This window comes from Hippocampus bargibanti, linkage group LG08, assembly GCF_051943395.1.
Source record: "Hippocampus bargibanti isolate YZ-2025 linkage group LG08, ASM5194339v1, whole genome shotgun sequence".
In the NCBI taxonomy this organism is placed as follows: domain Eukaryota; kingdom Metazoa; phylum Chordata; class Actinopteri; order Syngnathiformes; family Syngnathidae; genus Hippocampus; species Hippocampus bargibanti.
The window spans coordinates 4,752,393-4,779,056 of NC_142741.1; the positions used below are offsets into that span (position 1 = coordinate 4,752,393).

The 26,664-nt window shown below is 45.0% G+C and overlaps 2 protein-coding genes across 6 annotated transcripts; one reads left to right on the plus strand and one right to left on the minus strand.

The window, feature by feature from the left end:
• Positions 1 to 295: 295 nt before the first annotated feature.
• On the minus strand, positions 296 to 10,211 carry frzb (frizzled related protein). The gene is made up of 8 exons (XM_089002355.1): positions 9,939 to 10,211; positions 4,615 to 4,863; positions 3,332 to 3,367; positions 3,186 to 3,242; positions 3,015 to 3,080; positions 1,628 to 1,832; positions 1,488 to 1,551; positions 296 to 1,419 (listed from the first exon to the last, which is right to left on the minus strand). Exons 1-8 carry the CDS (start codon positions 10,147 to 10,149, stop codon positions 1,360 to 1,362), a joined length of 948 nt encoding a protein of 315 aa, XP_088858481.1. The 5' UTR covers positions 10,150 to 10,211; the 3' UTR covers positions 296 to 1,359.
• A 4,123-nt stretch (positions 10,212 to 14,334) lies between these two features.
• pde1a (phosphodiesterase 1A, calmodulin-dependent) lies at positions 14,335 to 25,902 on the plus strand. Of its 5 annotated transcripts, none has more exons than XM_089002752.1 (16): positions 14,335 to 15,084; positions 17,571 to 17,597; positions 18,632 to 18,748; positions 18,859 to 19,044; positions 20,171 to 20,237; positions 21,773 to 21,889; positions 22,000 to 22,140; positions 22,220 to 22,320; positions 22,390 to 22,515; positions 22,585 to 22,686; positions 22,757 to 22,877; positions 22,949 to 23,030; positions 24,277 to 24,397; positions 24,465 to 24,649; positions 24,715 to 24,852; positions 25,729 to 25,902. In XM_089002752.1, exons 1-16 carry the CDS (start codon positions 14,636 to 14,638, stop codon positions 25,785 to 25,787), a joined length of 2,139 nt encoding a protein of 712 aa, XP_088858878.1. In that variant the 5' UTR covers positions 14,335 to 14,635; the 3' UTR covers positions 25,788 to 25,902. The 5 variants fall into 5 exon arrangements, with proteins under 5 accessions (XP_088858878.1, XP_088858880.1, XP_088858879.1 ...); XM_089002753.1 differs by having other exon boundaries at positions 14,336 to 15,084; positions 18,862 to 19,044; XM_089002756.1 differs by having other exon boundaries at positions 14,954 to 15,084; positions 17,311 to 17,597.
• Positions 25,903 to 26,664: the final 762 nt, after the last annotated feature.

Below are 26,664 nucleotides of genomic sequence, written 5' to 3' on the forward strand. Positions count from 1 at the left end.
ATCATTTTATTGGACCCGCAAAGGCAAATCAAACTTGTGAAATTTCAGGCTCATCTATCAAGCTAGCTAGAAAGCTAGTTCTCTTTCTACTCAGCTAGCTGGCTAATCCCATACAACACATGTGTCCAAGTCAAGGCCCGTGGGCCAAATCTGGCCCGCCATATCATTTTATTTGGCCCGCGAAGGCAAATCAAACATGTGAAATTCCAGGGTCATCTATCAAGCTAGCTAGCAATCTAGTTCTCTTTCTATTCAGATAGCTGGCTAATCCCTTACAACACAGGTGTCCAAGTCAAAGCCTGCGGGCCAAATCTGGCCCGTCACATCATTTTATTGGACCCACAAAGACAAAACAAACTTGTGGAATTCCATGCTCATCTATGGAGCTAGCTTGTGATCGAGCTAGCTAGCGATCAAGATAGCTTGCTAGCCATCGAGCTCGCGAGTGATTTAGCTACCAAGCGCTTGAGGAAGCTAGCGATCGAGCTCACTAGCAATCAAGATAGCTAGGGATTGAGCTAGCTATTGATCGAGCTAGATAGTGATTGAGCTAGCTAGCTCTTTCTATTCAGCTAGCTGGCTCATCCTTTACATCACAGGTGTCTAAGTCAAGGCCCGGGGGCCAAATCTTACCCACCACCTCATTTTATTGGCCCTGCGAAAAAAATCAAAATTCCATGCTGCTTGCTAAAGTCCGAAGCGAAATTTCAAAATGTCGTATGTAAACCACAATAACAGTCGTTATTCTTGACTTTGAATTTGAAAACGAGTCATTCATTATTTTGTAATATATGGAGGGGATGAAACATTCTAATGGCTTCCCCATACCAAAAAAAAAAAAGACTTTAACACAGCAGGCGTAGACAAAGTACAACTTATAAACAAGGTTTTTTTGTGTATTATTTTGACCCGTTTGGTCTTTAATTGTATTCAGTTTTTCCAAAGGAACCGCCTGGTCGTCATATGCAATGGAGAGCAGCAAGTGAGAAGTAGCCTATTGTTGGCTGACGCCGCCGATGACCCCCGATGGCCCCCGATGGCCGCCGATATCCGCCACTGGACCCAGCCCTTTTTTTTTTTCTTTGGTTCCCAGCACGAGCAGGAGTGAAAAGGCACGCTAATTCCCTTTATGGTGGGAAAACGGACAAAATGCAAAGACATAGCCCCTCCCCCCCCTCGTGAGAAGCCCCTCCCCTCTCGCCTGTGCAACCATGCACACAAGCAACCCCCCCTAACCCCAACAGACACTCAGTCTAAATGTGCAAAGATAAATGAAGTACATTGTGCTACCTGTGATAGTGCAATACAAACACGCACACACACACACGGATGGACGGACGGACGGTTGGACGGGACCCCTCAGTGGCGACTCCTGCGGTGAGCCACTCGAGCTTTTCCCTGCAGGATCTGATCCCAACGCTGGACACAGAAAAAGGAAGTTGGCGTTAGCGCCATTAGCGCCGTTAGCGGCAATCCGTCCCCCATACCTTGACTTTGCGCGCCATCTTGTCCTTCCACTTGAGCGCGATGGAACCGTCAATCAACAGCAACCTGCAAAAACACCCACCCGGGCACCCCCAACGTAAGTCAACCGCCCGGCTCGGACGCACCGTCGCCGTCCGCCTACCTGGACGTCTCCTCGTTCTCGTAGCCCATGATGAGGTACTCGTCGCCGGCGGTGACGGGCGGACATTGGCAGGAGGATGCATAGTGAAGGGTGACCGTCTCCCTGGGGATGTGCACCAGCGACGACTTGAGGACCTCCCGGACCTCCACCACCGCCGTGGGTTCCATCCCCCGTTGCCGCACCTCCCGGATGCGGGCCCGGATCACTAGGTGACACCCGGAAAATTGGCCAAGTCTCAATAGGAGTCCAAAGGCGCACCAGCGGAGCACTTTGGGGGCCTCCTGAACGGCTCCCGCTAAGTCAACACTGGAGAAGGAGCCCGCCACCTTCTGGCGTGGAGCCGCCTCAAACTTTGGCCTACTCGATCAACGGAGGAGCCAGAAATAATAATAACAATAGATTTCATTTCTAAGCGCCTTTCAAAACTCTCAAGGTCACTTTACAGTCACAGGATCAGTTTTTCTGTGGGTGAGCAGCGGCAGCCACACGCCCCAGCGTTCACTCAACCTGGAAGTAACTAGCTAGCCAATCGATAGCCAACAGATACCTAGCTAGATAGCCAGCAAGCTAGATAGTGAATAGGTAGCTCACTGCTAGCTAGCCAGCCAGATAGCTTGCTAGCCAGCCATACCTAATAGATAGCAAATAGCTAGCAAATGATAATAATAATGGTAATAATAATACATTTCATTATATCAATAATAACATTACATTTCATTCATCAGTGCCTTTCAAAACTCTCAAGGTCACTTTACAGTCACAGGATCAGTTTTTTTTATGCGGGTGAGCAGCGGCAGCCACACGTGCCAGCGTTCACTCAACCCGGAAGTAACTCAAATAGTTAGAAAGCTAGCTAGCAAGCTATCCATTAACCATCTGGCCAGCCAGCTGGCTAGCTATTAACTGTCTATTAGCGCAGCCAGCTAGCTTTCTATTTATTTGAGTAGCTAATAGCTAGCCAACCAGCCAGGCAGATAGCGCTGTATTTGCTATCTAGCTGGTTATCTATCTATCTAGCTATTAGCTATCATCCTAGCTAGCTCGCTAGTTGCTATGTAGCTATTAGCTATCGAGCTAGCTAGCTCTCTATTTCTAGCTAGCTTTTAGCTATTTGAGTGACTTCCGAGTTGAGTGATTATTGCCTCACTCTTACCTATCTAACTAGCTTTCTATCTATTTGAGTTACTTCCGGGTTGAGTGATTATTAGCTAACTCTTAGCTAGTTAGCTAGCTTTCTACCTATTTGAGTTGGTCCTCGAGTTGCCTTTTGAAGGTCGTCTCTTTGGTTCAAAACATATTCTAATCATTCGTTTTGTTTTTTTCTCCCAGTCCAACAGGGCCAAGTCCACTGATGGTGCCCCCCCCCCCCCCCCTCCCCGGTTCTCACCGTAATTGTAGTTGTTCTTTAGGTAAGTCTTCAACCCCATCTTGACCGTCTTGCATTTGCAGCGATCTGCACACACGAACGCGTGGGAGGGGGGGGGGGGGGGGTTCACGAAAAGCGAGCGTTAGCAATGGCGTCCGTTGTGGGCGGGCCTCCCAGAAGCGCCATTCTTACCGACTTCGCCTCTGCAGTGAAAGTCGCCACCGTCCGAGGCAAAATCCGGGGCAGCTTCTGTCAATCAAAAGGAGAAATCCGTTTTGCGGGGGGGGGGGGGCGTGGTGGCAAAATGAGCCGGCGGCTTTTTTGTGGGTGTTACGGACCTGGGTTGCAGCGGCTCGGGTCCTGCGAGTTGGGATCTGCAAAGACACCGAATGTCACCGCTGAGTGCCTCAAATGGAAAACCCGCCATTTTTTTTTGATCCATCGGGGAAAGAAAAATGATTTTTGTCAATTCAGAATCTTTTTCCAACGGTGCACTTTTGGGGGATTTTCCATTTCTCCACTTGTTGACAATTGTTTTTTTACGTACTTTGGCCCATTTTGATTTATTTATCTATTTGTTTGGCGCGTTTAGCTGCCGCTGCTCACCCGTAAAAAAACTCATCCTGTGACTGAAAAGTGATCTTGAGAGTTTTGAAAGGCGCTTAGAAATGAAATGGATTATTTTATTTATTTATTTACTTATTTATTTATTTTCATTTATGTATTTATTTATTCATTTATGTATTCATTTATTTTGTGTTTTTTTTTATTTTTTTTTTTATTCATTTATTCATTTATTGATGTGTTTATGTATTTATTCATTCATTTATTCGCTTGTTTATTTAGTCATTCTTTCATTTATTTATGTGTTTATTTATTTATTCATTTATTTTGTATTTTTTTTAATTCATTTATTTGTGTTTTTGTATTTATTTATTCATTCATTTATTCATTTGTTAATGTAGTCATTATTTTATTTATTTATGTATTTTTTATTTATTTATTGATGTTTTATTTTTTTCATTTATTTATTCGTTTTTTATTCATTCATTTATGTGTTTATGTATTGATTTATTAATTCATTTGTTTATTGAGTCATTTTTATCATTCATTTATTTACATATTTATTTGTTTATTTCTTTGATTATTTATTCATTTATTTGTTTGTTTATTTGTTCATTTGTTTATTTATTCATTCATTCATTTGTGTTTGTTTATTTATTTATTTATTTATTCATTTGTTTATCCAGTCATTTTTTAAATTTATTTATTTATTCATTAATTTATGTTTATTTCTTCATTTAATTATTCATTTGTTTATGTAGTCATTTTTTTCATGTATTTTTTATTATTCACTCATAGCTATCTATCTATTAGCTATATAGCCATCTATCTAGCTAGCTATCTAAATCATCCTGTATGACCTTGAGAGTTTTGAAAGATGCTTAGAAATTAAATGTAGTATTTATTTATGTATTTATTTATGTATTTATTTATTGCCGTATTATTTGCCAATTATTTACTCTTGCGTCCATTTGACAATTGTTAAGATTCAAATGCCATTCATTTTTTTGGGCGATTGTTGACTTTTCATTTTTGTTTTGTTTTGGTTTAGCGTTACCGGCGGCGTCGGCCTTGACGATGGCCTCGGGCGAGATGCAGACGCCGCGGTCGTAGAGGGGCAGCTCGGCGCACTGTAGGCTGTCGGGCCAGCTGTGGTTGTAGCGCCTCATGACGGGCTCGCAGCCGCGACGGGCGCGCTCGCACACCGCCTTGCACGGCTTGATGGGCTCGTGCTGGAAGTCGATGGTGCAGATGGGGGCGTACATGGCGCACAAGAAGAACAGCAAGTCGGCGCTGCAGCCGGTCCCTGTCGGAGGTCACGCGCACACACACGCACACACACACACACACACACATCATCGGAAACAATGAAGTTGCTGCCGTTTCCCACTCAGGCAAGCATACGGAGCCACTGAGAAAAGAACCACAGTGATACCATGGCTTACGAATTTAATTGGTTCCCAGATAGTGTGTAAGGCAAAAAGTGTGTATCCCAAAAATTAATTTCCAATAGGAAACCATTAAAATGAGAATAATCCGTTCCCAGGTCCCCAAAAAACATTATTTTCTACTTTCTAATTTTCTAAATAATTAATTTCTAATTTCTTAAAACTACACAAAATATACATTTTATGTATAATAAATGTTCTATGGTATTATAATTAAAGAAATAAACTGTACTATATAATAAAGTTGTTTTATTTACCTTTGTGATGGTCGTTGATGGCTTGATTTAATGGAGTGACCGGTTTCATCAGCATTAAACACTTGATAAGGAACGTAGCCTTCTTTCACCAACTTGAAGAATGATCCTTTGTCGATGCTTTCTCTGCGATAATTTTACCTAGTTCCTCATCAATTGTGTTCTGTTTAGCTGGGGTGATAGCTTTTTGCATCAAGTGTACACATGGCTTGTGCGGGTTATTTGTGGAGCCTGATTGATGCGATTTTTTTTAACCTTGCAGTCTACACTCTGCTTTTGAACTTATCAAAGTTGAAACAAGTCCAAATTCACTGTTTCCTATTCATTTTGTCCCTCTCTCTCTGTCGTCTTCCTGTCTCTTGCATGTTTAAACCACCTCCCCTCACTGCTACGTTCTTGACCAATCACGTCGCTTTAACCAAAGACTGGGGGCGGGCAATAGAGGACAAAAAAAATGTCGGCAGCCATTTTCTTTTTGGGAGAATGGCTTCACTCTCTGTCTGTCTGTAACCCCCCCCCTCCCTCATCCCCCTCACTGCTGCGTTCTTGACCAATCACGTGGCTTTAACTGAGCTGCCATTTTGTTGTTAGGAGAACGACACATCACTCATTGTGGCAGCTCCGTGTGTATCCCGAAAAATAGTTCGTATGCCAAGGTAAAATTTTCATAAATGTAACGTTCGTAAACTGAAAAGTTCGTAAGCCAAGGGGTTCGTAAACCGGGGTATTACTGTATTTGCTTTTGGGTCAGAAACCAAACCAAGAGCAAAGAAAGCCCAAAGAAACTTTTTTTGTAGGGGGCCAAAAAACAGCGGGCTTGACTTTCAAAATGGCCAAAACCCATTTGGACTGCAGCCCGTTTCCACAGGGAGATGGTGGCCTCCAAATGGTCCCAAATGGCAACGAGTCCAAAAACTTTGTTTGCGCAAAGAAGGAATGCGGCTGACGTGCCGGCCAGCGACTGAGCTAATCGCCCGCACAAAAGCAGCCAAGCATGTGATAGCATCTGACGCAACCTCGTCTCCTTTGCGAGCGCGCCCAGCGCTAATCTGACGCCGCGTGACTCGGCCCAGACCGAAAAGGAGGAAAGGCTTCCAAAACAAAAGGAAAAACCCGTCCATTAAATGCCGCTCTTCATGTCATCACGTCCCAACGCGCAACCTTAGCGTTTTGCCTTCCTGATTGGCGGCGGTCGTTCGGACCACCTGGTGACACCTTGAGGTCATGGGCGTCAAATGAAACGAGCGTCCACAACGTGCGGCGGCAGTGGAAAGGATGGCGGCCAATCAAGTTTAAAGGACAACCGACACCATTTTTTTTGTTTCCTAACTGACATCAGAAAAACGTTTTAGAGCATCTAAAATAGCCAAAACACGTAGGCTTATATTTCTTTAGTCAAATGCAAAATACCAATAAAAATGACTTAATGACTTGCATTACTACACTACGTCACTTTACATACGACACTACCTCACTTTACATACGTCACTACCTCACTTTACATACGACACTACGTCACTTTACATACGACACCACCTCACTTTACATACGACACCACCTCACTTTACATACGACACTACCTCACTTTACATACGACACTACGTCACTTTACATACGACACTACCTCACTTTACATACGACACCACCTCACTTTACATACGACACTACCTCACTTTACATACGACACTACGTCACTTTACATACGACACTACCTCACTTTACATACGACACCACCTCACTTTACATACGACACTACCTCACTTTACATACGACACTACCTCACTTTACATACGACACTACCTCACTTTACATACGACACTACGTCACTTTACATACGACACTACCTCACTTTACATACGACACTACGTCACTTTACATACGACACTACGTCACTACCTCGCTTTACATACGACACTACCTTACTTTACATACGTCACTACCTCACTTTACATACGTCACTACCTCACTTTACATACGACACTACCTCACTTTACATACGTCACTACCTCACTTTACATACGACACTACCTCACTTTACATACGTCACTACCTCACTTTACATACGACACTACCTCACTTTACATACGTCACTACCTCATTTTACATACGTCACTACCTCACTTTACATACGACACTACCTCACTTTACATACGTCACTACCTCACTTTACATACGACACTACCTCACTTTACATACGACACTACCTCACTTTACATAAGACACTACCTCACGTTACATACGACACTACCTCACTTTACATTCAGAACTTACATGTATTGTCTGTTGTCAATTGTATGTCTTTCTTAGCCACGTTATAAGTGCCGAAAGTGGCGAGATTAGAAGGAAAACACAGAAATAACACGATGGTGAATGGTTGTGTGTTGCACCAAGACAACTATTTGATACTATTTGATACAAATTCCCAGCAGACAAATCAGCCCATTTCCAACTGAGTTCGGACGCCATCTTGTGCATTTTCCGGGACGCTACATTGGAGTCCAGACGCCTCAAAATGATCCGTAATGACTTCTTTAAGCGATTGCAAACATTTCTGCTTTCCTCTTCAGAACTATTTGAATCATATTCATATCTGGATGAGTAACAAGAAAGCATCTTCTGCGAATCTGAAGACATTGTTTTGATTCTAGAGCAGGGCAAAACGTCCTGGCGTGATGTCACAAACCGGGGGCGGGACTTTCTGAAAATGACCAATTCGCAGCTCAATTTTTTGCCGTTTTAGCACACTTTAAGTAATTTTTATTGGTGTTTTGCATTTGACTAAAAATATCAGCCTGTGTAATTTGGCTATTTTAGTTGCTATAAAACGTTTTTCTGATGTCAGTTAGAAACAAAAAATGCTGTCGGTTGTCCTTTAAAGTGTCCCAAAACTGCCACAAAATGAGCTCGGAAGTGGGCAGATTCAAAAAGTCCCGCCCCTTTGTTCGTGACATCACGCCAGGATACTCTTTCACAAACAGCCTTGCTCCAGAATCAAAACAATGGCTTCAGAGAGTTCAGATTCGGAGAAAGATGCTTTCTTGTTACTCATCCAGTTATGAATACATACCTGTCACGTTATATGTTTTCCCTGTATTGTATATGTTTTTTTTATCATTTCAAATAATATACGGCGCACTACAACTTTTATATGGGAAAAAAAAGTGAACCGATCTTACAATGACCATTTTGGCTCAAATCCATTTCGTTAAAACTGCTGGTAGCCAACGACTGTTGCCGCCAATCACGGCAACCCATCAAAAGTAATCCTCAATCGTGTATACTTTTTATACATACGATTTTATATAAATTAAATGTATTATTATTATTATTATTATTATTATTGTTATTATTATACGGTCATATTTGCAATCGATTATAGAAGTCCTTCCGTATCAATTCCAGCCGTCTGGACTCCAATGTAGCGTCCCAGAAAATGCACAAGATGGCGCACAAGGAAATTGGCTGATTTGTCCACTGGGAATTTGTGTAAACTTACACTTTCTTTATGCGTGTTACCGCAATTGGCTGCGACACACAACGATTCACGATGCTGTTATTTATGTAGTTTTCCTTCTAATTTCGCCATCAACACGGTGTTTTCAGACGGAAAAAAAAGTACCCAAAATGCATTGTGTGTCGCTTTCTCGGTCAGGGGCGTTCCCTACGTGACGTCATTAAGGGAATCGTCATCAACTCGAAAACAAGACTTCCTGAATATTCAGCGCGAGTCTTCAAAACGTAAAATATCTCTATATGCGGTGGAATCTTTGTAAAATGTGCTCAGTAGAAGTCATTTGAAGTCATTTTACAAATTATGGATGCAACTTGTCCGTAGGTGTCAGTTGTCCTTTAAAGGACAACCAACGTTACTTTTTTGTTTCCTAACTGACATCAGAAAAACGTTTTATAGCATGTAAAATACCCAAAACATGCAGTATGATATTTTTAGTCAAATGCAAAACACCAATAAAAATTACTTAGTGTCCAAAATCTACAAAAAAAATGAGCTGCGAATTGAGCATTTTCAGAAAGTCCCGCCCCCTGTTCGTGACGTCACGCCAAGACGTCTTGCATTGCTGGAGAATCAAAACAATGGCATCAGATTCGGAGAATATGCTTTCTTGTTACACATCCAGTTATGAATATGATTCAAATAGTTCTGAAGAAGAAAGCATACATGTTTGCAATCGATTAAAGAATTTATTCCGTGCCGTTTTCAGGCAACATTGGGGGGGAAATGTCTCACCCAAAAAGAGGCAGAAAATGGCCACCGAGCTCCTGTGAGGAATTAATCAGCCCGTTTCCACAGGCTGATAAATTCCTTACACGGAGCTTGGACGCCCTCTTCTGGCTCTTTCTGGTGCAACACGGGGTTTTCAGACCAAACACGCATTGACGTAATAGAAGAACTGCTACAATGTGTCCTTTTTTTTCGGTCAGGGGCGTTCCTTCAGTGACGTCACGTACGGACTCGTCACCAACTCAAAAACAGGACTTCCGGAATATTCAGTGCGAGTCTTAAAACGTAAAATATAGCTATATGCGGTGGAATGTTTGTAAAATACGCTCAGTAGAAGTCATTTGAAGTCATTTTAGAAAGTATGGACACAATTTGTGATGGTGTCGGTTGTCCTTTAAAAGAGCTGCGCGACCGCGCGGCTGCGCGACGGCGTACTGACCTAGCAGTCCCTCAAACTGTTCAATGGCAAGTACAGCGTTGTCCTGCGTGCTGTGGTGCAGATGGTTGGGCATCTTGGTCATATTCCAGGGCATGGAGCGGCATAGCGGGATGCGCACGGGCTCGCACGCCGCCGCCAACGCCGCTGCCGGCGGACCCGGTGCGCAGCAGGCGGCGGCCAGCGCCGCCAGCAAGGCTCCCCACTGCCTCATTGCCCGATGGCAGCTTCTCGTGGACTCGCTCGCCCTCTGCCTTCTCGCTGCTCCTTCTGACTGACCCCAGTAGTCCGGGGAGGGGTCGGCGGAGGGGGGGGGAGGCGCCTTTTGCCGTTCCTCCTCCTCCATGTCTCCTCCTGGCCGCCTCCTCCCCCCCACTTTCCTTTCCTGTTCGCCACCTCTCACCTCTGCTCAACCGCCCCCCACTTTTGGCCAATCTTAATAATAATCATAATACATTTAATTTCTAAGCGCCTTTCAAAACTCTCAAGGTCGCTTTGCAGTCACTGGATAAGTTTTTCTGTAGGTGAGCAGTGGCAGATACACGCGCCAGCGTTCACTCAACCCGGAAGTAACTCAAATAGATAGAAAGCTAGCTAGCGAGCTAATAGATAACTAACAGATAGTTAGCTAGCTAGCTAGCTAGCCAGCCAGATCACCGATAGCTAATAATTAGCTAGCTAGATAACTAGCCAGCCAGCTAGACCGCCAATAGATAGCTAATAGCTAGATGATACTACTACTACTACTACTACTACTACTAATAATAATAATAATAATAATAATAATAATAATAATACATTTAATTTCTAAGCGCCTTTCAAAACTCTCAAGGTCGCTTTACAGTCACTGGATAAGTTTTTCTGTAGGTGAGCAGTGGCAGATACACGCGCCAGCGTTCACTCAACCCGGAAATAACTCAAATAGATAGAAAGCTAGCTAGCGAGCTAATAGATAACTAACAGATAGTTAGCTAGATAGCTAGCCAGCCAGCCAGACCACCGATAGCTAATAATTAGCTAGCTAGATAACTAGCCAGCCAGCTAGACCGCCAATAGATAGCTAATAGCTAGATGATAATACTACTACTACTAATAATAATAATAATAATAATAATAATAATAATAATAATAAGAATAAGAATAATACATTTAATTTCTAAGCGCCTTTCAAAACTCTCAAGGTCGCTTTACAGTCACTGGATAAGTTTTTTCTGTAGCTAATAATTAGCTAGCTAGATAACTAGCCAGCCAGCTAGACCGCTAATAGATAGCTAATAACTCAATAATAATAATAATAATAATAATAATAATAATAATAATAATAATAATAATAATAATAATAATAATGCATTTCGTTTCGAGGCGCCTCTCAAAACTCTCAAGGTCACTTTACAGTCACTGGATAAGTTTTTCTGTGGGTGAGCAGCGGCAGCCACACGCGCCAGCGTCACTCAACCCGGAAGTAACTCAAATAGATAGAAATCTAGCTCGCTAATAGATAGCTAATAGATAGTTAGCTAGATAGCTAGGCAACCAGCCATCGGGTCAACGGCATCTCGGCCTTGGCTGCCCGCATCGACTCCTCCTTTAGCCCCGCGACGGAGCGGGATGACGCTGCAAAGTGGAAAGTGGTGTTTTGGTTGGGGGGGCTGATAGCAGTAATGGCTGTCAGATGTTGCGGCGGGAGCTTCTTGTGTTTAACTTGACTGACTGCCAACACGCATGCACGCACGCCGGCGCAGGCACGGTGGTTTTTCTGACTCATGTGTCAACACGCAGAAGGGAGTCCGTCAGCACTTTTTTCCCCTCCCCCCCATGCCTCCCCCTCCATCCCCCCTTTTCCATCATTCCTTCCTTCCTCCCAGCTGGCTGGCTGGCTATCTATTAGCTATCTATCCAGCTAGCCGGTTATCTATTAGATGTCTGTTGGCTAGCTAGTTATCTGGCTATCTATTTGTTATCTAGCTAGGTAGCTGGCTATCTATTAGCTATCTAACTAGATAGCTGGCTATCTATTAGCTAGATAGCTACCTGACTACCTATGATTATTATGATTACTACCTGGCTGACTATCTAGCTGGCTATCTAGCTAGCTCCCTAGCTGGCAATCTATTTGCTATCTATTAACTATCTGGCTGACTCTCTAATAGATAGCCAGCTATCTTGCTGACTATCTATTAGTTATATGGCTACCTAGCTATCTGTTTATTTATTAGCTATCCATTGGCTATCTATTAGCTCATTAGCTTTCTCTCTATTTGCGTTACTTACGGGTTGAGTGAACACTGGCGCGTGTGGCTGCCGCTGCTCACCCACAGAAAAACTGATCCTGTGACTGTAAAGTGACCTTGAGAGTTTTGAAAGTTGCTTATAAATGAAATGGATTATGATTATTATTATTAGCTAGCTATCTAGCAGGGTACCTAGCTAGCTATCTGTTTTCTTATCTATTTGCAATCTATTAGCTACCTACTCAACCTACTCAAATAGATAGAAAGCTAACTAGCTATCTAATAGATAACTAATAGCTAGCTAGATAGCTAGATAGCTATTAGTTATCTATTAGCTAGCTGGCTATTAGTTATCTATTAGCTAGCTATTAGCTATCTATTAGATAGCTAGTTAGCTTTCTATCTATTTGAGTTACTTCCGGGTTGAGTGAACACTAGCACGTGTGGCTGCCGCTGCTCACCCACAGAAAAACTGATCCTGTGACTGTAAAGTGACCTTGAGAGTTTTGAAAGGTGCTTATAAATGAAATGGATTATGATTATTATTATTAGCTAGCTATCTAGCAGGGTACCTAGCTAGCTATTTGTTCGGTTATCTATTTGCAATCTATTAGCTACCTACATATCTATCTAGCTATTAGTTATCTATTAGATAGCTAGTTAGCTTTCTATCTATTTGAGTTACGGGTTGAGTGAACGCTGGAGTGTGTGGCTGCCGCTGCTCACCCACAGAAAAACTCATCTTGTGACTGTAAAGTGACCTTGAGAGTTTTGACAGGCGCTTGTACATCAAATGTATTATTATTATTATTATTATTGTTATTATTATTATTATTATTATTATTATTATTATTATTATTATTATTATTATTATTATTATTATTATTCATCCCTGTTGCGTCTTTAGACACCTTTCTCTTCTCTTCTCCTCCCTGAACATCGTCACTTCCATAAAGGGCCACCCGAGTACGCGAAAGCCCCCCTCCCCCCACCCCACTCCAAGGCCAAAAAAACGTGTGGCCTTTTTCTCCCCAATGGAATCTTCTTGGAAAGACGCGCAAACGTGAGCCCAGGCCCGCTTTGAAGAATGGAAAATATTCTCAAGTCAAAAACAAAGTGGGGGTGGGGGGAGGGGGGTTTATAATAATACTAATAATAATACTAATAATTTCATTTATACATGCCTTTCAAGTCTCTCAAGGTTACTTTACAGTCACAGGATCTGTTTTTCTGTGGGTGAGCAGCGGCAGCCACACGCGCCAGCGTTCACTCAACCCGGAAGTACCGCAAATAGATAGAAATCTAGCTAGCCAATAGATAGCCAATAGTGAGCTAGCTAGATAGTAGCCAGCCAGCTAGATAGCAATATAGCTCATAGAGAGCTAGCTCGATAGTTGTCCAGGGAGCTAGATAAGAAATAACTAGCTAGCTATAACAGATAGCTAGCTACTGTTTATACGGACTGTTTTTCAGCGTTTTTGGCCATGACATTCATCAAGGTGGAAACTTTTCGGCAGCATGAATATGCCAGCACCGTTTTTGATTGGCAGGAATGTCATTTGACTGTCGTCGCTGGACAGCTCCGGGGCGATGGTGCTTTTTTGCGCCTGTCATGGGCAGCATTTTCACAGCCCCGCCTTGTTTAGCCGAAAGATCGCTGCTGTTGGACAGTCTGCGGCTTGGAATTGAAGCGGATTTACATGGGACAGGAGATGGGAGACAATCTCTTTTTCGTCCAGCACAGTTTTTGATTGGGAGGAGTGTCATTTGACTGTCATCTAGATAGCTATTAGATAGTCAGCGAGATAGCTAATAGATAGCTAGACAGACAGCAAGACAGCTAGTAGATAGCTATTAGATAGCCATCAGATAACTGGCCAAATAGCTAGCAAGATAGCTAGCAAGATAGCTAATAGATAGCCAGCCAGCCAGACAGGTTTCCGGGTCTGTGCTCCCGTCCCAGCAGTGGGCGCCACAGAATTTTTTAAAATTCTGCCGCAAACTTCATTTTTCAGCCGTTCATTTTTCAGGCCAGGATGACGCAAAGAAAGACCAAGTCGGGGTGAGGTGAGGAGGTTCGGGTTGGGGGGGGGGGGGGGGGGAGCAGCGTGGGCGATAGGAAAGCGGTGATGTCACAGGTAGCGAAAAGTGCGCTGACGACTCGTCGACTGCAAGATTCCATCACTCTTAGCAACCGGCCGCTTTGGCGTTGCTACGGCAACGCCGCCTAACGTGCTTCGCTGCCGCCCGCCCGCCCTCTCGCTCGCTCACTCTCTTTCTCTCTCTCTCCATCCAGTGCGCTTCCTGCCTGCGTTGCCACAGCGACACACTCCCGGGCGAGGAATCCGATGCTCTGGAGCGTCCACAAGTTGGTCGCCGCTCCCGCTTCTCCTCCGAGATCCGCCCGGCCCCAAACAGGAAGTGGATGAACTTTGAACCTTCCATCCTGGCCTCCTCCTCCACACCCACATGAACGCCAGCGGCCGAGAAGAGGCCTCGATCGCCCCGATGGAGGCGGCGGACCCCGGGGAAACCATGGAAGTCCAGGAGGAGACGCAACGGACCGTGGAAGAACCGAAGGAGGCGCCGGTAGCGGAGGAACGGGAGAACAAGAAACCCGAAGATGAAGAAGAGGAACCTGCAGAAATGCCACCGGAGGAGATACAAGATGGGCGTGAACGACCGCGGGAAGAAGAGGAGGCGCAACAAATGGAGGCGCGGCGGCCTGCTAATAGCGCGGAAGACCCCCAACCGCTCAAGGAGGACGTCCGGCCGATAGAAGAAGACCCCCTACCGGGCCAACTGCGGACCACGCAAGCCCGGAAACAAGAACGTGATGCGGAGGAGGCGCAGGAGGACTTTGAGGAGCCGCTGCAGCAAAACCACAACAGTCAAGTCCTCAACCGCCTCCGAGGAATGTAAGTCCAAACGGCGTCCTTGGCGTCCCACCCGTGATGTGGCATCGTTGCCCTGGCAACCGAGAAGCCCCACCAGGAAGCCGGCGTGTCACGTGCTACGTGCTAAACGCATGTCGCGTACGGCGGAATCGCTAATCGGTTAGCGCATGGGCCTCCATAAACCGTCAACCGGAATCCGGCGCCACTCCACGTGTGCTTCCGTGGCTCGCCGCATATCACCCACACAAGGCTCACGTGGCAGATTAGTGACAATAATAATAATAATAATACATTTAATTTTAATTTATATGCGCCTTTCAAAACTCTCAAGGTCACTTTACAGTCACAGGATTAGTTTTTCTGTGGGTGAGCAGCGGCAGCCACACACACGCCAGCGTTCACTCAACCCGGAATCACTGAAATAGATAGAAAGCTAGCTAGCCAGCTAATAGATAACTAATATATAGATAGCTAGATAGGTAGCTAATAGATTGCAAATAGATAAGCGAATAGATAGCTAGCTAGGTACCCAGCTAGCTAATAATAATAATAATAATAAATTTGATTTATAAGCGCCTTTCAAAACTCTCAAGGTGACTTTACAGTCACAGGACTAGTTTTTCTGTGGGTGAGCAGCGGCAGCCACGCGCGCCAGTGTTCACTCAACCCGTATTAACTCTAATAAATAGAAAGCTAGCTAGGGAGTTAATAGATAACTAATAGATAGCTAGCAAATTAGCTAATAGATTGCAAATAGATAAGCAAATAGATAGCTAGCTAGGTACCCAGCTATATAGCTAGCTAATAATAATAATAATAATAATAATAATAATAATAAATAACTAATAGCTAGCTAGGTAGGTAACTAATAGATTGAAAATAGATAAGCAAATAGCTATGTGCCCAGCTATTATTATTATTATTATTATTATTATTATTATTATTATTATTATTATTATTATTATTATTAATAATAATAATAATAATAATAATAATAATAATAATAATAATACATTTCATTTATATGCGCCTTTCAAAACTCTCAAGGTCACTTTCCAGTCACAGTGGGTGAGCAGCGGCAGCCACCCGCGCCAGCGTTCACTCAATAACTCAAATAGATAGAAAGCTAGTAGCTAATAGATAGCCAATAGATAGCTCATAGATAGACAACTGGCTAGGTAGCCATATAACTAATAGATAGCCAGCAAGATAGCTAGCGAGCCAGCCAGATAGCTAATAGATAGCCAGCTAGGTAGCTAGCAGGATAGCCAGCTGGGTCGCCAGCTAGATAGCCAGCCAAGTAGTAATCATAATAATTATAATAACCATAATAATAATCATTAAAATAACCATAATACTATACTAATAAAAAAAGTAATAATTTCAATACACTAAACATACAAATAATACTGATGATAATATTGATATATTATGCTAGATAGCTAGCTAAATAGCTCAAGTGAGCAACATGATGTAAACTGACCTGTCATAAAATAGGCAAAAGTCATTCGACAACATGTGAAAATATAAATCATTTTTAGTATTATTACTATTTTTTTTTACCTTAAAAGTTGCGCAATAACAGCTGATGCTGATGCTAACGTTGACGGCGTCAACATTGACCGTTGCGAGACGTCGCCGTTGGTTTGAGGCCTCCGGAGGTATTTGCCATCAGGGACTCCAAAGGTCAAAGTTCATGAAACGGGAGGTCCAAGAACAGACCCTGGTAGGGCCGATGGGGACAAGCTATCATTAACCAAGAACAGAGAAGGTCAAGTTGAAATGGAAAGATGTCAGAGATGTTTGATCGGACACTGTGGACGAAGGCTCGGACCTAGAAAGATTGTCTTTACTGCCGGCAGGAGACGTAGCCATTCATGACAGACGTCTGAATTCTGCAGCGCTGTGCCAAGCTATTTATTGAGAGTATATGTAAATTTAAGTGATACATTAGTAAAACATTGTTTTCTTGATTAGAATACCACGCCTAATGAGCTCTTCCTGTGAAGGACTTTCAAGTCGTAAATTGCTTCGGATGATAAAGAAGTTTCCCAAGTCCTAAATTCTGTCCAAGGCCAGATCTCCTAGATGAAGATGACAGTTAAACTTGCTGTGTCTGTTGACCTCAGATTGACCCCCAGGTTGTCTGTGCTTCAATTGTGTATTCGAGTCACATATGTTGACTAAACATATAACAGCATGAAACTTTTAAAAATGAAAACTTATTCTGTCTATCTCTATCAAAAGGTCACAAGGTCGAGCAACCGGCGCGCTCGGATGAGGTGAACGAACCGGGGGTGGGCCAACGGAAAAAAACAATATGGAGTCAAGCGCCAAATCCGTGAGCGCCGCAATGATGCTCGTCCGGGGTACCGTTAAGTTTTTAGGAATGTCGGCACATTGCGGGCCTCTGTTTCCATGGCGACGGCGCGCACCCACACCCCGATGCGGCACACCCGTGCACGTGGTGGCCAATCAACACGCACGTGTGTTTTCTCCTTTTGCAGGCAGAAATACAAAAACACATCGCAGAGGTAAGACCAGCGCTGACTTGAAATGAAGAAATGTCTCGGTGGCTCGCTGTCCTGTTGCCATGGATACACAAAGGCATTCCGTTCCGTGAAGTCGTCATGACGATGGCGCCATCCATCCCTTTCCTCCGCCAAAGTCCGGCGCTTTGAACGCGGCTAAAACCACGGCGAGCTTGAAACGTTAGCTTAGCGTAGCTTCTTAGCCATTTCCAAAATGTCCGCCATGGCCCAAGCGGTTTCATTCAGTGGCGATGGCCATGTGGCTTCGGTTTCCATGGCAACAATTGAACTATTTTGACCTGTTGAAGGTCGCATGGCCAAAAAGAGAAAAGGGAACAAGACCATTTTTAATTTGATTTGTTAGCATTTTATGTTAGCATGAAGCTAGGTTGACACCCCGCCCCCCCCCCCCCCCCCCCCCGCAAAAAAACAAACTTTTTCTTAATTGGGAAAATAGAAAAAAACATTTTTAATTTGACTTGTTAGCATTTATGTTAGCATGAAGCTAGGTGGACCCCGCGTTGACCCTTCCGACCCAAAAAAAGTTTTTTAATTTCGGAAAATGGAACAAGACCATTTTTAATTTGATTTGTTAGCATTTTATTTTAGCATGAAGCTAGGTGGACGACCCCATCCCCTCACTGACCCCTTCCGCCCACAAAAAAAACTTATTTTTAATTGGGAACATGGAACAAGACCATTTTTAATTTGATTTAGCATAGCTTGATGTTAGCATGAAGCTCAGTGGACAACCCTCCCCCCCACTGACCCCATACCACACCCCACACGCAAAAAAAAACCTTTTACTTTAATTCGGAAAATGGAATAAGACCATATTTAATTAGATTTGTTAGCATTTTATGTTAGCATGAAGCTAGGTGGACGACCCCGTCCCCCCACTGACCCCTTCCGCCCGCAAAAAAAACTTCTTTTTAATTGGGAAAATTGAACAAGACCATTTTTAATTTGATTTGTTAGCATTTTATGTTAGCGTGAAGCTAGGTGGACGTTATCCCGGTGTGTCCTTTCCTTTTGAGGCTGAAAGCGGCGATGGCGGCGATGGACGACGGCGCCGTGCTGGACCTCGCCGAGCTGCGCGGGAACCTGCAGATGGCCGCCGCCCTGCTGGACGCCATCTACGCCGATGAAACTAAGTCAGAAGGCCCCCGGGCCGCACCCCCCCCCCCACCCTAAAATAGTGTTTTGACCTTTAACCCCGAAGGACTCCCCTATACGCTAGCGAAACGGCGCTCCATCTCGCCAGCAGACGCCTGCTGGACCCCGAAGATGATCTGAGCGAGCTGCCGGCTGAGTCGGTGCCCAGGGAGGTCCGCGATTGGCTTGCGTGCACCTTTAGCCGCAAGATGGGCGTGGCCAAGCGCCGTCCCGAGGAGAAGCCGCGCTTCAGGAGCATCGTCCACGCCGTGCAGGCTGGGATCTTTGTCGAAAGGTAGGCAACGTCGTCGTCCCCCCAACCCCCACGTCGCCCCCTTTTCAACATTTCAATCAGTGAAATCGACGTCCACCAAAATGAAAACGACAAGTGATTATTTTTTTTTGTCAACAATCAACAAAACAACCCCCCCCAAAAAAATTGATCCAAACCCCTGTGAAATCCAAATGTATTAGGAGCTCGCTATCTCGCTAGATAGCTATTTGCTATTTAGCTCCCTGGCCGGCTATCTAGCTAGCTATCTATTAGCTATATAGCTATCTAGCTGGCCGGCTACCTATCTAGCTAGCGAACTATTTGCTATATATTGGCTAGCTAGCTAGCTATTGCTATCTATCTCCCTTGCCGACTATCTAGCTAGCTCTCTATTAGCTGTATAGCCATCTAGCTGGCTGGCTACCTATCTAGCTAGCTAACTATTGGCTATCTATTGGCTAGCTAGCAAGCGCTATCTAGATCCCTGCCCGACTATCTAGCTAGCTATCTATTAGCTATATAGCTATTACCTATATAGCTATCTGGCTGGCTACCTATCTAGCTAGCTAACTATTGGCTAGCTCGCTTTCTATTTGAGTTACTTCCGGGTTGAGTGAACGCTGGTGCGTGTGGCTGCCGCTGCTCACCCACAGAAAAACTGATCCTGTGACTGTAAAGTGACCTTGAGAGATTTGAAAGGCACTTATCAATGAAATGGATTATTATTATTATTATTATTATTATTATTATTATTAAAAAACATCTCAAATGAAATACATTAGAAAGGATTTTCACCATTTTTTTTTCAGTCTTTGTTGCAAAAAAATCCGTCCGTAATTTGTCATCTGGCGGACGCCAATGCGGTGCGGGGAGTTTTGGTGACAATGACGTGACGGGCGGGTGTGCGGCGGTGCGCTTAATGACCCGTGAAATGGCCACTGTGTTTGGAGCGCCGTTGTCGTGGCAACTGACAATCCGTTCTGCTGGAGGAGGAAGACGGGCGGGTCGCTCGCCGCTATTTTCTCATCTCCTGGGTGTGTGTGTGTGTGTGTGTGTGTGTGTGTGTGTGTGTGTGTGTGTGTGTGTGTGTGTGTGTGTGTGTGTGTGTGTGTGTGTGTGTGTGCGTGTGTGACACGTGACGCCTCAGGATGTACAGACGGACGTCCAACATGGCTGGCCTGACGTACCCGCCCACAGCTCTCGCTGCTCTTAAGGTAACAAAAATGCGTAGCACTTTTATTGCTGCGGGTCTTTGAACAGGAAGTGATGTCACTGGGTGTGATGACGTCATTTAATTTGGGTAGAAAGACGTTTTAATATCTTGTTGATGTTTGATTGGATTGGATAAGCCTTTGTTAGTCTCGCAGGGGAGAGATGGACCTTTCACAGCAGCAAAGTGATGAAAGGAAGAGGAAAGGAAAGGAAGAAGTAGAAAAACAAAATACAGGAGCTGCTGTAAAGGCAGCCACTCTCGCGGCTCCATCTTGAAGTTAAAAAAAAACTAAATAACAAATAATTTGACAACACAAAGACACACAGTTATTCATTCTTCAGCACTTGCTGTACCCTCTGACATGAAGCACTTCTAGATAAAAGAGGTGATCAAAGCGTCCTTTTCACCAGTGGATCAAGGGCATCATGATGTTATGTGCACGTCTACTACAGGCTAAACGTTGAAAGCAAACACGAAACTGTAGCAACCATTGACAAAAATAGAGATCGTCTCCCATCTCCTGTCCCACGAACTGTAAATCCACTTCAATTCCAAGCCGCAGACTGTCCAACAGCAGCAACCTTTCGACTAAACACGTCGGGGCTGTGAAAATGCTGCCCATGACAGGCGCAAAAAAGCACCATCGCCCCAGAGCTGTCCAACGATGACAGTCAAATGACATTCCCCCCAATCAAAAACGGTGCTGGCATATTCATGCTGCCGAAAAGTCTCCACCTTGATGAATGTCATGGCCAAAAACACTGAAAAACAGTCCGTATATAGCTACCAATCTATGATAGCTAGCTATTTGCTATCTAGCTCCCTGACTGGCTATCTAGCTAGCTATCTATTAGCTATATCGCTATCCAGCTGGCTGGCTACCTATCTAGCTAGCTAACTATTGGCTATCTATAGTATAGCTAGCTAGGTTTCTACTTGAGTTACGTCCAGGCTGAGTGAACGCTGGCGCGTGTGGCTACCACTGCTCACCCACAGAAAAAAACGGATCCTGTGACTGTAAAGTGACCTTGAGAGATTTGAAAGGCACTTAGAAATGGAATGTATTATTATTATTGTTATTATTATTATTATTATTATATTATTATTGTTATTATTATTATTATTATTTTTATTATTATTATTATTAGTAGTAGTAGTAGTAGTAGTAGTATCATCATCATTTGATAGCTTTTTGCTATTTATTAGCTCTGGCTGGCTAGCTAGCTATCTGGCTGGCTAGCTATCTACTGTATTCACTATCTGGCTGGCTATCTTACAAGGTATCTGTTGACTATTGATTGGCTAGCTAGCTAACTTTCTATCTATCTGAGTTACTTCCGGGTTGAGTGAACGAGAGATTTGAAAGGCGCTTAGAAATGAAATGTATTATGATTAATATTATAAAAACAAGAAAAAAAAGCAAGGCACTTGTTGTCGGCTGCCATCTTGGACTCCTATTGAAGCACTTGAAGCCGCCGCCATTTTATGCCGAGTCATCATGCGCTGACATTTCTTGGTTTTTTTTGTGTCCGGCAGAAGGTGGACCAGTGGTCCTTTGACGTCTTTTCGCTTCACGAGGGGACGGGCGAGCACGCCCTCAAGTTTCTGGTCTACGAGCTCCTGACGCGCTATGACCTCATCAACAGGTTCAGGGTACACACGTCTTCATGTTGTCCCGCTTGGCGCGTCCAACGCGTCCGCTCCTGTCAGGCCCGCCGCCGTTCGCGGCTCGGTAGCGGCGTGTTGCTTTGCGTGCGCTTCAGATTCCGGTGGCGGCGTTGGTGCAGTTCGTGGAGGCTCTGGAGAACGGCTACAGCAAGCACAAGAACCCCTACCACAACCTGGTCCACGCCGCCGACGTCACGCAAACGGCGCACTTCCTCATGCTCCACACCGGAACCATGGTAAGCCCCCACCGTCCCGCCGTCCCACCGTGCCGCTTCTCCCGCGTGAGGGTCTTGAAGCACCGCGTCTGGCGCCTAGCACTGGTTGAGCGAGCTGGAAATCCTGGCCATGGTCTTCGCCGCCGCCGTTCACGACTTTGAACACACGGGGACCACCAACAATTTCCACATCCACACCAGGTACGGGGCCGCCTGCTCGCGGTGTTGCCGCCCACGTGACCCGCTAATCCCCTCGCCTCCCCGTATCAGGTCGGATGTGGCCATCCTGTACAACGATCGCTCTGTCCTGGAGAACCACCACGTGAGCGCCGCCTACAGGCTGATGGCGGAGGAGGACACCAACATCCTGGTCAACCTCAACAAGGACGACTGGAGGTAGGGAAGGGACGCCGGCGCTCGGCGAATGGACGGGTGGCCCCGCCTTGAGCGCTAACTACCGCGCAGGGAGCTTCGGGCCTTGGTGATCGAGATGGTGATGTCCACGGACATGTCCTGTCACTTCCAGCAGATCAAGACCATGAGGAACAGTCTGGCGCAGTCGCACAGGTTCGCCCTCGCTGGCTATTTTCCTCTTCCCCAACCGCCTCTTTGTTGTTGTTTTTGTGTGTGTTTCCAGCGTGGACAAGGTGAAGGTTCTGTCTCTGATGCTGCACGCCGCCGACATTAGCCACCCGGCTAAAACGTGGCCGCTGCACTATCGCTGGACGCATAGTCTCATGGAGGAGTTCTTCAGACAGGTGTAGATCCAGGTCCAAACATGTGTAGATCCAGGTGCCCATTCTGAATTCCTGTTTTTTTTGTGTCCCAGGGAGACAAAGAAGTAGAGCTGGGCCTTCCTTTTTCTCCTCTTTGTGACCGGCAGGCCACCATGATTGCGCAGTCGCAGATCGGTAAGAAGCCAGGCGGACGCTGCGGTTAGCGTCCGTTAGTGTGCGTTAGCGTCATGTTAGTGTCACGTTAGCCTCATGTTAGCCTCGTGTTAGTGTCCGTTAGCATCTGTTACTGTTTGCTAGCATCCATCAGCATCATGTTAGCGTCTGCTAGCGTCCTTTAGCGTCCGTTAGCGTCATCTTAGTGTCCATTAGCGTCATGTTAGTCATTTTAGCATCATGTTAACGTTATGTTAGTGTCATGTTAGCGTCCGTTAGCATGCGTTAGCCTCTGTTAGCATCCATTAGCGTCATGGTAGCGTAGTTAGCGTCCGTTAGCGTCATGTCAGCATCCGTTAGCATCATGTTAGCATCCGTTAGCGTCATGTTAGCGACACGTTAGCATCCTTTAGTGTCGGTTAGCGTCTGTTAGCGTCCGTTAGGGTCATGTTAGTGTCCGTTAGCGTCATGTTAGCATCCGTTAGCGTCCCATTAGCTTCCGTTAGCGTCATGTTGGCCTCATGTTAGAGTCCGTTAGTGTCTGTTCACGACCGTTAGCGTCATGTTAGCGTCCGTTAGCGTCATGTTAGCGTCCGTTAGCGTCGTGTTAGCGTCATGTTAGTGTCATGATATCATCCGTTATCATCATGTTAGCTTCATGTTAACGTCATGTTAGATTCATGTTAGCGTCCGTTAGCGTCATCTTAGTGTCCATTAGCGTCATGTTAGTCATTTTAGCATCATGTTAACGTTATGTTAGTGTCATGTTAGCGTCCGTTAGCATGTGTTAGCCTCTGTTAGCATCCATTAGCGTCATGGTAGCGTAGTTAGCATCCGTTAGCGTCATGTCAGCATCCGTTAGCATCATGTTAGCATCCGTTAGCGTCATGTTAGCGACACGTTAGCATCCTTTAGTGTCGGTTAGCGTCTGTTAGCGTCCGTTAGGGTCATGTTAGTGTCCGTTAGCGTCATGTTAGCATCCGTTAGCGTCCCATTAGCTTCCGTTAGCGTCATGTTGGCCTCATGTTAGAGTCCGTTAGTGTCTGTTCACGACCGTTAGCGTCATGTTAGCGTCCGTTAGCGTCATGTTAGCGTCCGTTAGCGTCGTGTTAGCGTCATGTTAGCGTCATGATATCATCCGTTATCATCATGTTAGCTTCATGTTAACGTCATGTTAGATTCATGTTAGCGTCCGTTAGCGTCAAGCTTCCGGGACCTCCTTGTCGTCAATGAAGCGCTGATAAACGGACTGTTTTCGGATGGTCAGGCTTCATCGACTTCATCGTGGAGCCGACGTTCAGCGTCCTGGTGGACACGACGGAGAAGGTGATGGGCCCCCTGATCGACGAGGAGAGGAAGGCCCGGGAGACGGGAAACCGCCGCTTCAGGTCTGGCTTCCTAAATTGGCGACGGCGCGTCGCTGCCGCTGACCGCCGGCGTGTCCCGTCCGTGCAGCCTGACGGGAAGCGGCTCGGTCACCGTGGAGGCCGTCCAGAGACGCGGCGGCGCTCGCCTCAGCGACAGCGACGACGCGCAGACGGACTTCTCCTTGACCGCCATCGACCTTCCGGCGCTCAGGAAGCACCTGAGTGACGTCATCAGTGGCAACAAGGACAGATGGAAGGAGCTCTCCGTGCACGGTATGCGCGGGAACGCGTGCGCGCGCCCGTACCACCCCAAAGTGTCTTTAATGTGTGATGGACAGAATTGGCCAATAAGAAGCGAGAAGGTGATGAGGGGGTGGAGTCCAAGAGCCAAAGCGGCACTACGGACCAAACGCAGGACTCGGCTGGCGGCCCACCTGATGACCAAGACTCACCCGAAGAACACTCCACATGGAACGGTACAGCGTGCACACACACACAATAGCAAAGGCATACTAATAATAATAATAATAATAATAATAATAATCCTAATAATAATCATCATCATCATCATAACAATAATAATAATAATAATAATCATCATCATCATCATCATCATCATAATAATATTAATACATTTCATTTCTAAGCTGCTTTCAAAACTCCCAAGGTCACTTTTCAGTCACTGGATAATTTGTTTCTGTACATGAGCTAGCTAGTTAATAATAATAATAATAATAATAATAATAATAATAATAATAATAATAATAATAATAATAATAAATTTCATTTCTAAGCGCCTTTCAAAACTCTCAAGGTCACTTTTCAGTTTTTCCGTGGGTGAGCAGCGGCAGCCACACGTGCCAGCGTTCACTCAAATAAATAGAAAGCTAGCTAGCTAATAGCCAATATATAGCTAATAGATAGGCAGCTAGCTAGGTAGCCGTATAACTAATAGATAGCTAGCGAGTCAGCCAGATAGCTAATAGATAGCAAATAGATAGCCAGCTATGTAGCCGAGTTGTAATCATAATAACCATAATAATAATCACCGTAATAACCATCACAATAATAATAATCAATTTCATTTATTAGCGCCTTTCAAAACTCTCAAGGTCACTTTTTAGTCACAGGATAAGTTTTTTTCTGTGGGTGAGCATCGGCAGTCACACGCGACAGCGTTTACTCAACCCGGAAGTAACTCAAATAGATAGAAAGCTAGCTAGCTAATAGATAGCTAATAGATAGCCAATAGATAACTAATAATAATAATAATAATAATAATAATAATAAAGTGAAGGAGTTAAGCTACAGATTCAAACACACACATGTAGATGCTATGCTAACTGTCTTAGGGACGGCGCCAGGAGAGGAGGACCAGGAAGTGCCTGAAAACGGCCAACAGGACATCTGACGTGAACTCTGCCGAGGAACCTGTCGCCGTGGCGGCACCTTGTAAGGCGCCCCTCAGGGGTCTTGACAAAGGCCTTTGGGAATTTTCTTTACGATTGACCTTGAAGGCATCACGCCGCCGCAACACGCCAAACTGAAAGTGAGTGGCGGACACCAAGCATTTAAATTAGCGCGCATTAAGCTAGCTATCTTGATAGCTTAGCGTGTCGTTACGATCGTTGTCAATCACCGCGTCACCATGGCAACCCTCTGAAAAACTTTGCAGCCAATCAAGGGAGCATTGTGTGTGTGTGTGTGTGTGCGTGTGTGTGTGTGTGTGTGTGTGTGTGTGTGTGTGTGTGTGTGTGTGTGTGTGTGTGTGTAGCATTATTGTGATCTTTTTGGGTGTGGTGGGGGGGGGGGGGGTCAACAGAAGGTTTGTGTTGACATTGAAATAAACTGACTCACAAAGATGTCTTGTCACTCCGACAATGCAAGTGAATGGAAGCAAGGACGAAGGGAAAAGTAGCGTCGAGGACACAACGACGGAGGCGCTCGGGAAGGAATGTGAGGCGGCGTCGACAAGGAGGAGAAAAGGAAACCGGATGAAAGTTAGCAAACGGGAACGACGTGGAAGGGAAGAAACCAGGATGTCTGACAGGAAGTCACCAAAAATGGAAGGTGGTGGGTAGTAGGAGGGACTCGCAAAAACCCAAATGTATTATGAGTTATCTAGCTAGCTATCTCGCTAGCTAGCCATTTGGTATATAGCTCCATGGCCGGCTATCTAGCTAGCTATCTATTAGCTATCTAGCTGGCTGGCTACCTATATAGCTAGCTAACAATTAGCTATCTATTGGCTAGCTAGCTAGCTTTCTATCTATTTGAAAGGCGCTTAG

Coding starts and splice junctions, on each gene's coding strand:
- frzb (XM_089002355.1), bottom strand. CDS start 10,149: ATGAGGCAGTGGGGAGCCTTGCTGGCGGCGCTGGCCGCCGCCTGCTGC. Junction 4,864..9,938: donor ACAGTTTGAGGGACTGCTAG/GTCAGTACGCCG, acceptor GACCTCCGACAG/GGACCGGCTGCAGCGCCGAC. Junction 1,552..1,627: donor GAGAACGAGGAGACGTCCAG/GTAGGCGGACGG, acceptor GTGTTTTTGCAG/GTTGCTGTTGATTGACGGTT.
- pde1a (XM_089002752.1), top strand. CDS start 14,636: ATGAACGCCAGCGGCCGAGAAGAGGCCTCGATCGCCCCGATGGAGGCG. Junction 22,141..22,219: donor TGCTCCACACCGGAACCATG/GTAAGCCCCCAC, acceptor TCTGGCGCCTAG/CACTGGTTGAGCGAGCTGGA. Junction 22,321..22,389: donor AATTTCCACATCCACACCAG/GTACGGGGCCGC, acceptor TCCCCGTATCAG/GTCGGATGTGGCCATCCTGT.